Source organism: Cherax quadricarinatus, chromosome 16, assembly GCF_038502225.1.
Source record: "Cherax quadricarinatus isolate ZL_2023a chromosome 16, ASM3850222v1, whole genome shotgun sequence".
Taxonomy (NCBI): Eukaryota; Metazoa; Arthropoda; class Malacostraca; order Decapoda; family Parastacidae; genus Cherax; species Cherax quadricarinatus.
Window position 1 is genome coordinate 27,488,578 of NC_091307.1, and position 15,000 is coordinate 27,503,577.

The following is a 15,000-nucleotide window of genomic DNA, read 5'->3' on the forward strand; positions in this document are numbered from 1 at the left end:
ATGTAAGACTAGTAACAAAACTCTCTAGCAATGTACGTGAAAGAATGTGGATAATTAGTCAGAAGTCATCAGGGAAGACTCAACGGAAGACAACGAGGGGATATAAAAAAAATGCCATGACCTTTATTATTACGTATGATTGTGCAAACAGTGGTAGATAAGAAATGTGAATAATGGGAAGATTACCAATGGCAGGTGAAACTTACTTGACATACATAAATATTAAATAAAACTAGAGAGGCGAGAGACCACCGGGAGCAACAACGAAGAAGAAAAACTGTTTACGGATTATGAGTTAATGTTCTAGATTAAATTTTTTATATGAGTCTGGAAGACTTGAGTTAGGGGATAGGAAGAAGGTGTAAGTCTAATATTATCAAGAGAATAAATACTATTACAGGAGTAAAGTGCAACAAACTTTCAACTCCTACACCACAGTAGGACTCATGACTCACGAAATCGTAATGACACGATTGCACACCACTGTTTACAACACAGTACTCCCCATGTAACCCAAACAATCCCAACAATATCAGGACACATATCCTACCCAACACTCAGAAACACAAATGTTAACAGTCAGCTTCCTTACTTCCTCTATACAATGCTCACGAAATATTCAAGTCGTACACATAAGTGGAAATGGTATCAGGAACAAGGCAAATAAACCAGAGACGAAAACAACCTAATTTAAATAAAAACAGATATGTACTCATTATACCGAGGACTAAAACTATCCAGACCAGTAAGGAATAAATGAGAGGTAGGTATTCTTGCAACCTTGTGCAACTGTAGTTTCTTAGGTAGAGGAAACTGTGAACTATCAGGAACCTTGGAAATATAAATAAATTTAAGATTTAAGGTTAAAATAACCTGGTAGGCTGTTGCCCTAACCTGCCATTCCCCCTGGCCGACCTTTTACTCAAGTTTATGGCATTATAATCCATAATATGATAGGAATTGTAGAACATCTAATGCCATTACTTATCTTGTTTATGACACACGTGGTAGGTGGAGCCACAGATGCCACTGCAATTAGCAGGTGAAAGTTATGTCTGCAAAGGTGTGTCTGCGTCACAGTTGTTAATGTGTGAGTCTTATTGATAGTGTGTGTGAGTCTTATTGGTAGTGTGAGAGTCTTATTGGTAGTGTGAGAGTCTTATTGGTAGTGTGAAAGTCTTATTGGTGGTGTGAGAGTCTTATTGGTAGTGTAAGAGTCTTATTGGTGGTGTGAGAGTCTTATTGGTGGTGTGAGAGTCTTATTGGTGGTGTGAGAGTCTTATTGGTAGTGTGAGAGTCATATTGGTAGTGTGAGAGTCTTATTGGTAGTGTGAGAGTCTTATTGGTAGTGTGAGAGTCTTATTGGTAGTGTGAGAGTCTTATTGGTAGTGTGAGAGTCTTATTGGTAGTGTGAGAGTGTTATTGGTAGTGTGAGAGTCTTATTGGTATGTGTGTGTGTGTGTGTGTCTTATTGGTAATGAAACTCATGTTCGGTTATTCGAGTGCCTCATACCACTGAAGAAAGTTCACTCGTTACAGAGTTGACGTCCCGACAGAGAAGAGAGTACGTCGCTGGGGCATAACCATGGAGGAGCTCATCAACGATGTCATGGGTGAGGAAGCAGTATCACATGTCTATTATCACTCTGACATTTCTATCATTCTGCTTTATGAACCTAGTAATATATCTATAGTGACCGAGTAAGTTTTCTCGAGACCCCTAAGCTGCATCATAACAATATGAGGATTCTTAATATTACAAGCAATCTAAATTACCTCGCAGTCTATTTCCCCACTTTATATATATGCCTTCCTGCCATATGAGTGTGAAATGGAAACCTGGTAAATGGTTAACTCACGGGACTGTTGGTACCTTTTCTTTCTGTCTCACAAACACGTTAGATGACAGGTAAATCTGTCTACTGGTATTTACATACAATATACATTTCACATATGCGATTGAGTGTAAATGTATTGCTATATTCACTCTTCTCAGTTTTCTAATCATTTATATAATACAATGACTGTATCCTCACACTTTATTACATATTTAATCAAACTGAAAATGGAGTCTAGGTTCCCATACACGTAAGAAACATCGTAGTTACAATAAGACTGGATGTGACGCTAAACTTACCCACTTCAAGGACCAGACAGTTACTGTATTAAGTGTTGTTCCACAGGTCAGACGGAGTTTACTGCTTACTTAAGGAAGGAGTTTAGCCATGAGAACATTCGCTTCTGGCAAGCGGTAAATGAACTCAGGTGGGGACCTGCAGCCAGCGTTGCTGAAAATGTACAGAATATTTATGAGTGAGTAATGGACACTTGTGTTGTACTATTATTATTTTATGAATTTACACTGTTCATATTTTCTCATAATTTTAATGAGTCGGCTGATGTTCGCCTCAGGTAATATGCTCAGGACTATGTTTACCCCAGGAACCTTCTCCTTTAGTGAGGTTTGTAGCCTGTTTCATGTTTCCATAACCTTTCAGTTGCTGAAGTTGAATTCCAATAACCCCTCATACCAGTCCTGCACTTTGTCCAGGTCCATTTCTTACTTTTCCTTGACCTTACCTGATTATATTCTTTTCATTAGTCTCACATCTTCTCTGAACAGGGATACAGCAGATTCTGTTTCTTCCGGCACGTCGTTCATGTACCCTAGAAACAGCACTGATACTTGTGGAATCCCGATTATTACACTTGGTCATTCTAATACTTCTTGCACAATCACTCTCCATCATATTGCTACCGTTTTTTACTATAAGTTATATTATTAATAAACTCTCTGACAGAACTGTACAGTGGCTAGCTTACTAGCCTGCCACAGGTTTCAACCCTTTGTTCTGTGAGTGTTACAAATGTATTATTTTGATATCACGAATCAGAGTAATAATATGAATGCTATTCAGGGAATTTTTGAAGCCTGGGGCGCCTTGTGAGATCAACATTGATGGCAAGACGATGGAGTTGACTCAGCAGATGATGAAGCAGCCTTCACGGTACACCTACGACCTGGCCTCAGAGCATGTGTACATCCTGCTGCTCAAGAAGGACTGCTACCCAAGGTTTCTGCGCTCCGAGCAATATAAGACACTTCTTGCCAATGCCATCCAGCCTTCACAGAAGAAGAGGTGAGCTCAGTCATCTGAAGGTGTTCCTATACACACACACTATATATATATATATATATATATATATATATATATATATATATATATATATATATATATATATATATATATATATATATATATATATATATATATATATATATATATATATTGCTGTTTTTGTTGCTGCATTGAAGTCTGTCTGTTAATTTTGCTTGTCTCACTGGATATTTTGGTGTTGATCTCTTATCTGTATTGTGATATTTATTATTAATTAGTTTTACTGTTAAATTTAGTTTAATGCACACTTAATTGTCTTCAGTGTTTTTCTAGAACTTAAGCTTTATTAACTACATTTCCGGGCAATAATGGTTTTTGCACTTACATTAGGCATAATGGGAAATTTTAAAATAGTTCTGAGTTACTTTATCATTCCTTATTGTCTATGTCTGACAGTGTTCCATTGACTTTCAACTGACTTTCCAGAATTTATCTTTAACTAGTTGACCGAATGTTAAGTGTTTTTTTAATACTTTCTTTAGTTTTTTATCATAAATGTCTCGGCTTCCACTGCTTTATTTATTGTTCCTTCTCAAGTTGTTACTGGAGTCCACACTCATCTTCCTTCCATCAACTAATGGGCTGTTTTAATGTTCTCTTTTTTCACCACTAACGGCTGAATTCTTGCTGTGTGCTTGCCCCGTCCCCCACGACTCTGACGCACACCTCACCTCCTGACGTCAGGCCCAACTCCATGCTGGTCCGCCTCATGGCCCCTTCCTTGATGCTAGCCCCGGGGCCCGAAGGTCGCGCCAGTTTGCAGATGTACGTCAAACTCCCTCCCCATCCCGCAGCTACCGCTCCCTCTGCTTGCTATCTTCCGAAGTCTGATTCCTCTTGCTCTTAATCTTCTATAACAGTAGAGTGTAGTGCGTTTCCCCTCCATAGCATTCCGAGAGTAAGAGTCGCCAGCGAGCCTGTACATGCTGTGTATATAACACCTCAAATAACCTGAGACACTTATGTCTGGTGCTGATGGCTTTGTCCTTTGCCTGACTTGTCAACATACGTGCTGTCTGTCTCTTGTTACCTGTGAGTCCAATACATTACTGATCATTTTTTTATAATTATGATTTATATTCTGCCAGTTTTTTAATATATGCCATGCCAATCACGATACCATAGTAATTGTTGGTATATCTGTTTCAGTACCCACTGGCGTCACTCATCTTGTGGAAAAACACACTACAAGTATTTAACGTTTTTTATACTTCATCTGTAACCTTGATGCTTGTTCATTGTTAAGTGTGAGTGGAACCCCGTGGACCTTGATGCTTGTTTATTGTTAAGTGTAAATGGAACCCCGTTGACCTTGATGCTTGTTTATTGTTAAGTGTGAGTGGAACCCCGTGGACCTTGATGCTTGTTTATTGTTAAGTGTAAATGGAACCCCGTTGACCTTGATGCTTGTTTATTGTTAAGTGTAAATGGAACCCCGTTGACCTTGATGCTTGTTTATTGTTAAGTGTGAGTGGAACCCCGTGGACCTTGATGCTTGTTTATTGTTAAGTGTAAATGGAACCCCGTTGACCTTGATGCTTGTTTATTGTTAAGTGTGAGTGGAACCCCGTGGACCTTGATGCTTGTTTATTGTTAAGTGTGAGTGGAACCCCGTTGACCTTGATGCTTGTTTATTGTTAAGTGTGAGTGGAACCCCGTGGACCTTGATGCTTGTTTATTGTTAAGTGTGAGTGGAACCCCGTGGACCTTGATGCTTGTTTATTGTTAAGTGTAAATGGAACCCCGTTGACCTTGATGCTTGTTTATTGTTAAGTGTGAGTGGAACCCCGTGGACCTTGATGCTTGTTTATTGTTAAGTGTGAGTGGAACCCCGTGGACCTTGATGCTTGTTTATTAAGTGCGAATGGAACCCCGTGGACCTTGATGCTTGTTTATTGTTAAGCGTGAGTGGAACCCCGTGGACCTTGATGTTTGTTTATTGTTAAGTGTGAGTGCAACCCCTTGGACCTTGATGCTTGATTATTGTTAAGTGTGAGTGGAACCTCATGAACCTTGATGTTTGTTTATTGTTAAGTGAGTGGAACCCCATGGACCTTGATGCTTGTTTATTGTTAAGTGTGAGTGGAACCCCGTGGACCTTGATGCTTGTTTATTATTAAGTGAGTGGAACCTCGTGGACCTTGATGCTTATTCATTGTTAAGTGTGAGTGGAACCTCGTGGACCTTGATACTTGTTTATTGTTAAGTGTGAGTGGAACTCCGTGAACCTTGATGCTTGTTTATTATTAAGTGAGTGGAACCCCGTGGACCTTGATGCTTATTTATTAAGTGTGAGTGGAACCCCGTGGACCTTAATGTTTGACCATTGTGTAAGTGGAACCCCATAGACCTTGATGCTTGTTTATTGTGTGAGTGGAACCACGTGGACCTTGATGCTTGTTTATTGTAAGTATGAGTGGAGCCCCATGGCCGTAATATTTGACCAGTGTGTGAATGGAATCCCGTGGACCTTAATATTTAACCAGAGTGTAAGCAGAACCCCGTGGACCTTATATCTTATAGTTTGGGAAGTTTTATGAATGATTTACCAGTGAGATGGTTGTAAGTTCTTGTTCTAGTTATGTGAGAGAAATCATCCTCAATGACGTCAAGGATCTCTTTGGAAGGTTGGCGAGTATATTTGCTGTTACAAGACGAATGGCAGGAAGAGTGTGTTTAGATGTGTGGCAGGAAGAGTGTGTTTAGATGGGTGGCAGGAAGAGTGTGTTTAGATGTGTGGCAGGAAGAGTGTGTTTAGATGGGTGGCAGGAAGAGTGTGTTTAGATGTGTGGCAGGAAGAGTGTGTTTAGATGTGTGGCAGGAAGAGTGTGTTTACATGGGTGGCAGGAAGAGTGTGTCTAGATGGGTGGCAGGAAGAGTGTGTTTAGATGGGTGGCAGGAAGAGTGTGTTTAGATGGGTGGCAGGAAGAGTGCGTTTAGATGTGTGGCAGGAAGAGTGTGTTTAGATGGGTGGCAGGAAGAGTGTGTTTAGATGTGTGGCAGGAAGAGTGTGTTTAGATGTGTGGCAGGAAGAGTGTGTTTAGATGGGTGGCAGGAAGAGTGTGTTTAGATGGGTGGCAGGAAGAGTGTGTTTAGATGGGTGGCAGGAAGAGTGTGTTTAGATGGGTGGCAGGAAGAGTGTGTCTAGATGGGTGGCAGGAAGAGTGTGTTTAGATGGGTGGCAGGAAGAGTGTGTTTAGATGGGTGGCAGGAAGAGTGTGTTTAGATGGGTGGCAGGAAGAGTGTGTTTAGATGGGTGGCAGGAAGAGTGTGTTTAGATGGGTGGCAGGAAGAGTGTGTTTAGATGGGTGGCAGGAAGAGTGTGTTTAGATGGGTGGCAGGAAGAGAGCGTCTAGATGGGTGGCAGGAAGAGTGTGTCTAGATGGGTGGCAGGAAGAGTGTGTTTAGATGGGTGGCAGGAAGAGTGTGTTTAGATGGGTGGCAGGAAGAGTGTGTTTAGATGGGTGGCAGGAAGAGTGTGTTTAGATGGGTGGCAGGAAGAGTGTGTTTAGATGGGAGGCAGGAAGAGTGTGTTTAGATGGGTGGCAGAAAGAGTGTGTTTAGATGGGTGGCAGGAAGAGTGTGTTTAGATGGGTGGCAGGAAGAGTGCGTCTAGATGGGTGGCAGGAAGAGTGTGTCTAGATGGGTGGCAGGAAGAGTGTGTCTAGATGGGTGGCAGGAAGAGTGTGTTTAGATGGGTGGCAGGAAGAGTGTGTTTAGGTGGGTGCCAGGAAGAGTGTGTTTAGATGGGTGGCAGGAAGAGTGTGTTTAGATGGGTGGCAGGAAGAGTGTGTTTAGATGGGTGGCAGGAAGAGTGTGTTTAGATGGGTGGCAGGAAGAGTGTGTTTAGATGGGTGGCAGGAAGAGTGTGTTTAGATGGGTGGCAGGAAGAGTGTGTTTAGATGGGTGGCAGGAAGAGTGTGTTTAGATGGGTGGCAGGAAGAGTGTGTCTAGATGGGTGGCAGGAAGAGTGTGTTTAGATGGGTGGTAGGAAGAGTGTGTCTAGATGGGTGGCAGGAAGAGTGTGTCTAGATGGGTGGCAGGAAGAGTGTGTTTAGATGGGAGGCAGGAAGAGTGTGTTTAGATGGGTGGCAGGAAGAGTGTGTTTAGATGGGTGGCAGGAAGAGTGTGTTTAGATGGGTGGCAGGAAGAGTGTGTTTAGATGGGTGGCAGGAAGAGTGTGTCTAGATGGGTGGCAGGAAGAGTGTGTTTAGATGGGTGGCAGGAAGAGTGTGTCTAGATGGGTAGCAGGAAGAGTGTGTTTAGATGGGTGGCAGGAAGAGTGTGTCTAGATGGGTGGCAGGAAGAGTGTGTTTAGATGGGTGGCAGGAAGAGTGTGTCTAGATGGGTGGCAGGAAGAGTGTGTTTAGATGGGTGGCAGGAAGAGTGTGTCTAGATGGGTGGCAGGAAGAGTGTGTTTAGATGGGTGGCAGGAAGAGTGTGTCTAGATGGGTGGCAGGAAGAGTGTGTCTAGATGGGTGGCAGGAAGAGTGTGTTTAGATGGGTGGCAGGAAGAGTGTGTTTAGATGGGTGGCAGGAAGAGTGTGTTTAGATGGGTGGCAGGAAGAGTGTGTTTAGATGGGTGGCAGGAAGAGTGTGTCTAGATGGGTGGCAGGAAGAGTGTGTTTAGATGGGTGGCAGGAAGAGTGTGTTTAGATGGGTGGCAGGAAGAGTGTGTTTAGATGGGTGGCAGGAAGAGTGTGTCTAGATGGGTGGCAGGAAGAGTGTGTTTAGATGGGTGGCAGGAAGAGTGTGTCTAGATGGGTGGCAGGAAGACTGTGTTTAGATGGGTGGCAGGAAGAGTGTGTCTAGATGGGTGGCAGGAAGAGTGTGTTTAGATGGGTGGCAGGAAGAGTGTGTCTAGATGGGTGGCAGGAAGAGTGTGTCTAGATGGGTGGCAGGAAGAGTGTGTTTAGATGTGTGGCAGGAAGAGTGTGTTTAGATGGGTGGCAGGAAGAGTGTGTTTAGATGTGTGGCAGGAAGAGTGTGTTTAGATGGGTGGCAGGAAGAGTGTGTTTAGATGTGTGGCAGGAAGAGTGTGTTTACATGGGTGGCAGGAAGAGTGTGTCTAGATGGGTGGCAGGAAGAGTGTGTTTAGATGGGTGGCAGGAAGAGTGTGTTTAGATGGGTGGCAGGAAGAGTGCGTTTAGATGTGTGGCAGGAAGAGTGTGTTTAGATGGGTGGCAGGAAGAGTGTGTTTAGATGTGTGGCAGGAAGAGTGTGTTTAGATGTGTGGCAGGAAGAGTGTGTTTAGATGGGTGGCAGGAAGAGTGTGTTTAGATGGGTGGCAGGAAGAGTGTGTTTAGATGGGTGGCAGGAAGAGTGTGTTTAGATGGGTGGCAGGAAGAGTGTGTCTAGATGGGTGGCAGGAAGAGTGTGTTTAGATGGGTGGCAGGAAGAGTGTGTTTAGATGGGTGGCAGGAAGAGTGTGTTTAGATGGGTGGCAGGAAGAGTGTGTTTAGATGGGTGGCAGGAAGAGTGTGTTTAGATGGGTGGCAGGAAGAGTGTGTTTAGATGGGTGGCAGGAAGAGTGTGTTTAGATGGGTGGCAGGAAGAGAGCGTCTAGATGGGTGGCAGGAAGAGTGTGTCTAGATGGGTGGCAGGAAGAGTGTGTTTAGATGGGTGGCAGGAAGAGTGTGTTTAGATGGGTGGCAGGAAGAGTGTGTTTAGATGGGTGGCAGGAAGAGTGTGTTTAGATGGGTGGCAGGAAGAGTGTGTTTAGATGGGTGGCAGGAAGAGTGTGTTTAGATGGGTGGCAGAAAGAGTGTGTTTAGATGGGTGGCAGGAAGAGTGTGTTTAGATGGGTGGCAGGAAGAGTGCGTCTAGATGGGTGGCAGGAAGAGTGTGTCTAGATGGGTGGCAGGAAGAGTGTGTCTAGATGGGTGGCAGGAAGAGTGTGTTTAGATGGGTGGCAGGAAGAGTGTGTTTAGGTGGGTGCCAGGAAGAGTGTGTTTAGATGGGTGGCAGGAAGAGTGTGTTTAGATGGGTGGCAGGAAGAGTGTGTTTAGATGGGTGGCAGGAAGAGTGTGTTTAGATGGGTGGCAGGAAGAGTGTGTTTAGATGGGTGGCAGGAAGAGTGTGTTTAGATGGGTGGCAGGAAGAGTGTGTTTAGATGGGTGGCAGGAAGAGTGTGTTTAGATGGGTGGCAGGAAGAGTGTGTCTAGATGGGTGGCAGGAAGAGTGTGTTTAGATGGGTGGTAGGAAGAGTGTGTCTAGATGGGTGGCAGGAAGAGTGTGTCTAGATGGGTGGCAGGAAGAGTGTGTTTAGATGGGAGGCAGGAAGAGTGTGTTTAGATGGGTGGCAGGAAGAGTGTGTTTAGATGGGTGGCAGGAAGAGTGTGTTTAGATGGGTGGCAGGAAGAGTGTGTTTAGATGGGTGGCAGGAAGAGTGTGTCTAGATGGGTGGCAGGAAGAGTGTGTTTAGATGGGTGGCAGGAAGAGTGTGTCTAGATGGGTGGCAGGAAGAGTGTGTTTAGATGGGTGGCAGGAAGAGTGTGTCTAGATGGGTGGCAGGAACAGTGTGTTTAGATGGGTGGCAGGAAGAGTGTGTCTAGATGGGTGGCAGGAAGAGTGTGTTTAGATGGGTGGCAGGAAGAGTGTGTCTAGATGGGTGGCAGGAAGAGTGTGTTTAGATGGGTGGCAGGAAGAGTGTGTCTAGATGGGTGGCAGGAAGAGTGTGTCTAGATGGGTGGCAGGAAGAGTGTGTTTAGATGGGTGGCAGGAAGAGTGTGTTTAGATGGGTGGCAGGAAGAGTGTGTTTAGATGGGTGGCAGGAAGAGTGTGTTTAGATGGGTGGCAGGAAGAGTGTGTCTAGATGGGTGGCAGGAAGAGTGTGTTTAGATGGGTGGCAGGAAGAGTGTGTCTAGATGGGTGGCAGGAATAGTGTGTTTAGATGGGTGGCAGGAAGAGTGTGTCTAGATGGGTGGCAGGAAGAGTGTGTTTAGATGGGTGGCAGGAAGAGTGTGTCTAGATGGGTGGCAGGAAGAGTGTGTTTAGATGGGTGGCAGGAAGAGTGTGTCTAGATGGGTGGCAGGAAGAGTGTGTTTAGATGGGTGGCAGGAAGAGTGTGTCTAGATGGGTGGCAGGAAGAGTGTGTCTAGATGGGTGGCAGGAAGAGTGTGTTTAGATGGGTGGCAGGAAGAGTGTGTTTAGATGGGTGGCAGGAAGAGTGTGTCTAGATGGGTGGCAGGAAGAGTGTGTTTAGATGGGTGGCAGGAAGAGTGTGTTTAGATGGGTGGCAGGAAGAGTGTGTTTAGATGGGTGGCAGGAACAGGTGTGTCTTGATGGGTGGCAGGAACACGTGTGTCTAGATGGGTGGCAGGAACACGTGTGTCTAGATGGGTGGCAGGAACACGTGTGTCTAGATGGGCGGCAGGAACAGGTGTGTCTAGATGGGGGGCAGGAACAGGTGTGTCTAGATGGGGGTCAAGGACAGGTGTGTCTAGATGTGTGGCAGGAACAGGTGAGTTTAGATGGGTGGAAGGAACAGGTGTCTACATGGGTGGCAGGAACAGGTGAGTTTAGATAGGTGGCAGGAATAGGTGTGTCTAGATGGGTGGCAGGAACAGGTGTGTCTTGATGGGTGGCAGGAACACGTGTGTCTAGATGGGTGGCAGGAACACGTGTGCCTAGATGGGTGGCAGGAACACGTGTGTCTAGATGGGTGGCAGGAACAAGTGTGTCTAGATGGGGGGCAGGAACAGGTGTGTCTAGATGGGTGGCAGGAACACGTGTGTCTTAATGGGTGGCAGGAACAGGTGTGTCTAGATGGGTGGCAGGAACAGGTGAGTTTAGATGGGTGGCAGGAACAAGTGTGTTTAGATGGGTGGCAGGAACAGGTGTGTCTAGATGGGGGTCAGGAACAGGTGTGTCTAGATGTGTGGCAGGAACAGGTGAGTTTAGATGGGTGGAAGGAACAGGTGTCTACATGGGTGGCAGGAACAGGTGAGTTTAGATAGGTGGCAGGAACAGGTGTGCCTAGATGGGGGGCAGGAACAGGTGTGTCTAGACGGGTGGCAGGAACAGGTGTATCTAGATAGGTGGCGGGAACACGTGTGTCTAGATGGGTGGCAGGAACACGTGTGTTTAGATGGGTGGCAGGAACAAGTGTGGCTAAATGGATGGCAGGAACAAGTGTGTCTAGATGGGTGGTAGGAACACGTGTGTCTAGATGGGTGGCAGGAACACGTGTGTCTAGATGGCGGACAGGAACAGGTGTGTCTAGACGGGTGGCAGGAACAGGTGTGTCTAGATGGGTGGCAGGAACAAGTGTGTTTAGATGGGTGGCAGGAACACGTGTGTCTAGATGGGTGGCAGGAACAGGTGTGTCTAGATGGGTGGCAGGAACAAGTGTGTCTAGATGGGGGGCAGGAACAGGTGTTTCTAGATGGGTGGCAGGAACAGGTGTGTCTAGATGGGTGGCAAGAACAGGTGTGTCTATATGGATAGCAGGAACAGGTGTGTCTAGATGGGTGGCAGGAACACGTGTGTCTAGATGGGTGGCAGGAACACGTGTGTCTAAATGGGTGGCAGGAACAAGTGTGTCTAGATGGGGGCAGGAACAGGTGTGTCTTAATGGGTGGCAGGAACAGATGTGTCTAGATGACTGGCAGGAACAGGTGAGTTTAGATGGGTGGCAGGAACAGGTGTGTCTAGATGGGGGCAGGAACAGGTGTGTCTAGATGGGTGGCAGGAACAGGTGCGTCTAGATGGGTGGCAGGAGCAGGTGAGTTTAGATGGGTGGCAGGAACAGGTGTGTCTAGATGGGTGGCAGGAACAGTTGAGTTTAGATAAGTGGCAGGAACAGGTGTGTCTAGATGGGGGGCAGGAACAGGTGTGTCTAGATGGGTGGCAGGAACAGGTGTATCTAGATGGGTGGCAGGAAAAGGTGTATCTAGATGGGTGGCAGGAACACGTGTGTCTAGATGGGTGGCACGAACACGTGTGTCTAGTTAGGGGCAGGAACAAGTGTGTCTAGATGGGTGGCAGGAACAGGTGTGTCTACATGGGTGGCAGGAACAGGTGTGTCTAGATGGGTGGCAGGAACAGGTGTGTCTAGATGGGTGGCAGGAACACGTGTGTCTAGATGGGTGGCAGGAACAGGTGTATCTAGATGGGTGGCAGGAACAAGTGTGTCTAGATGGGTGGCAGTAACAAGTGTCTCTAGATGGGTGGCAGGAGCAGGTGTGTCTAGATAGGTGGCAGGAACAGGTGTGTCTAAATGGGTGGCAGGAACAGGTGTGTCTAGATGGGGGGCAGGAACAGGTGTGTCTAGATGGGTGGCAGGAACAGGTGTATCTAGATGGGTGGCGGGAACACGTGTGTCTAGATGGGTGGCACGAACACGTGTGTCTAGATAGGGGGCAGGAACAGGTGTGTCTAGATGTGTTGCAGGAACAGGTGTCTAGATGGGTGGCAGGAACAGGTGTGTCTAGATGGGTGGCAGGAACAGGTGTGTCTAGATGGGTGGAAGGAACAGGTGTGTCTAGATTGGTGGCAGGAACACGTGTGTCTAGATGGGTGGCAGGAACAGATGTATCTAGATGGGTGACAGGAACAAGTGTGTCTAGATGGGTGGCAGTAACAAGTGTCTCTAGATGGGTGGCAGGAGCAGGTGTGTCTAGATAGGTGGCAGGAACAGGTGTGTCTAAATGGGTGGCAGGAACAGGTGTGTCTAGATGGGGGGCAGGAACACGTGTGTCTAAATGGGAGGCAGGAACAGATGTGTCTAGATAGGGGGCAGGAACAGGTGTGTCTAGATGAGTGGCAGGAACAGGTGTGTCTAGATGGGTGGCAGGAACAAGTGTGTCTAGATAGGGGGCAGGAACAGGTGTGTCTAGATTGGTGGCAGGAACAGGTGTGTCTAGATGAGTGGCAGGAACAGGTGTGTCTAGATGGGTGGCAGGAACAGGCGTGTCTAGATGGGTGGCAGGAACAGGTGTGTCTAGATGGGTGGCAGGAACAGGTGTGTCTAGATGAGTGGCAGGAACAGGTGTGTCTAGATGTGTGGCAGGAACAGGTGTGTCTAGATGTGTGGCAGGAGCAGGTGTGTCTAGATGGGTGGCAGGAACAGGTGTGTCTAGATGAGAGGCAGGAACATGTGTGTCTAGATGGGTGGCAGGAACAGGTGTGTCTAGATGAGTGGCAGGAACAGGTGTGTCTAGATGGGTGGCAGGAACAGGTGTGTCTAGATGAGTGGCAGGAACAGGTGTTTCTAGATGAGTGGCAGGAACAGGTGTGTCTAGATGAGTGGCACGAACATGTGTGTCTAGATGAGTGGCAGGAACAGGTGTGTCTAGATGAGTGGCAGGAACAGGTGTGTCTAGATGAGTGGCAGGAACAGGTGTGTCTAGATGAGTGGCAGGAACAGGTGTGTCTAGATTAGTGGCAGGAACAGGTGTGTCTAGATGAGTGGCAGGAACAGGTGTGTCTAGATGAGTGGCAGGAACATGTGTGTCTAGATGGGTGGCAGGAACAGGTGTGTCTAGATGAGTGGCAGGAACAGGTGTGTCTAGATGAGTGGCAGGAACAGGTGTGTCTAGATGAGTGGCAGGAACAGGTGTGTCTAGATATGTGGCAGGAACAGGTGTGGCTAGATGAGTGGCAGTAACAGGTGTGTCTAGATGGGTGGCAGGAACAGGTGTGTCTAGATGAGTGGCAGGAATAGGTGTGTCTAGATGAGTGGCAGGAACAGGTGTGTCTAGATGAGTGGCAGGAACAGGTGTGTCTAGATGAGTAGCAGGAACAGGTGTGTCTAGATGAGTGGCAGGAACAGGTGTGTCTAGATGAGTGGCAGGAACAGGTGTGTCTAGATGAGTGGCAGGAACAGGTGTGTCTAGATGAGTGGCAGGAACAGGTGTGTCTAGATGAGTGGCAGGAACAGGTGTGTCTAGATGAGTGGCAGGAACAGGTGTGTCTAGATGAGTGGCAGGAACAGGTGTGTCTAGATGAGTGGCAGGAACAGGTGTGTCTAGATGAGTGGCAGGAACAGGTGTGTCTAGATGAGTGGCAGGAACAGGTGTGTCTAGATGAGTGGCAGGAACAGGTGTGTCTAGATGAGTGGCAGGAACAGGTGTGTCTAGATGAGTGGCAGGAACAGGTGTGTCTAGATGAGTGGCAGGAACAGGTGTGTCTAGATGAGTGGCAGGAACAGTGTGGCAGTGTCTAGATGAGTGGCAGGAACAGGTGTGTCTAGATGAGTGGCAGGAACAGGTGTGTCTAGATGGGTGGCAGGGTGTGTCTAGATGAGTGGCAGGAACAGGTGTGTCTAGATGAGTGGCAGGAACAGGTGTGTCTAGATGAGTGGCAGGAACAGGTGTGTCTAGATGAGTGGCAGTAACAGGTGTGTCTAGATGAGTGGCAGGAACAGGTGTGTCTAGATGAGTGGCAGGAACAGGTGTGTCTAGATGAGTGGCAGGAACAGGTGTGTCTAGATGAGTGGCAGGAACAGGTGTGTCTAGATGAGTGGCAGGAACAGGTGTGTCTAGTTGAGTGGCAGGAACAGGTGTGTCTAGATGAGTGGCAGGAACAGGTGTGTCTAGATGAGTGGCAGGAACAGGTGTGTCTAGATTAGTGGCAGGAACAGGTGTGTCTAGATGAGTGGCAGGAACAGGTGTGTCTAGATGAGTGGCAGGAACAGGTGTGTCTAGATGAGTGGCAGGAACAGGTGTGTCTAGATGAGTGGCAGGAACAGGTGTGACTAGATGAGTGGCAGGAACAGGTGTGTCTAGATGAGTGGCAGGAACAGGTGTGTCTAGATGAGTGGCAGAAACAGGTGTGTCTAGATGAGTGGCAGGAACAGGTGTGTCTGGATGAGTGGCAG

General features: G+C 47.0%; 1 protein-coding gene across 1 annotated transcript in view; it reads left to right on the plus strand.

The window, feature by feature from the left end:
- The window catches only part of LOC128688783 (uncharacterized), a gene marked incomplete in the record, with an annotated part of 102,696 nt that overhangs the window by 38,421 nt on the left and 49,275 nt on the right, over window positions 1–15,000 (plus strand). The window contains 5 exon segments of the mRNA XM_070085525.1: window positions 1,540–1,613; window positions 2,184–2,313; window positions 2,919–3,140; window positions 3,864–3,944; window positions 4,329–4,370. Of these exon segments, the coding sequence (XP_069941626.1) occupies window positions 1,540–1,613; window positions 2,184–2,313; window positions 2,919–3,140; window positions 3,864–3,944; window positions 4,329–4,370 (549 nt within the window).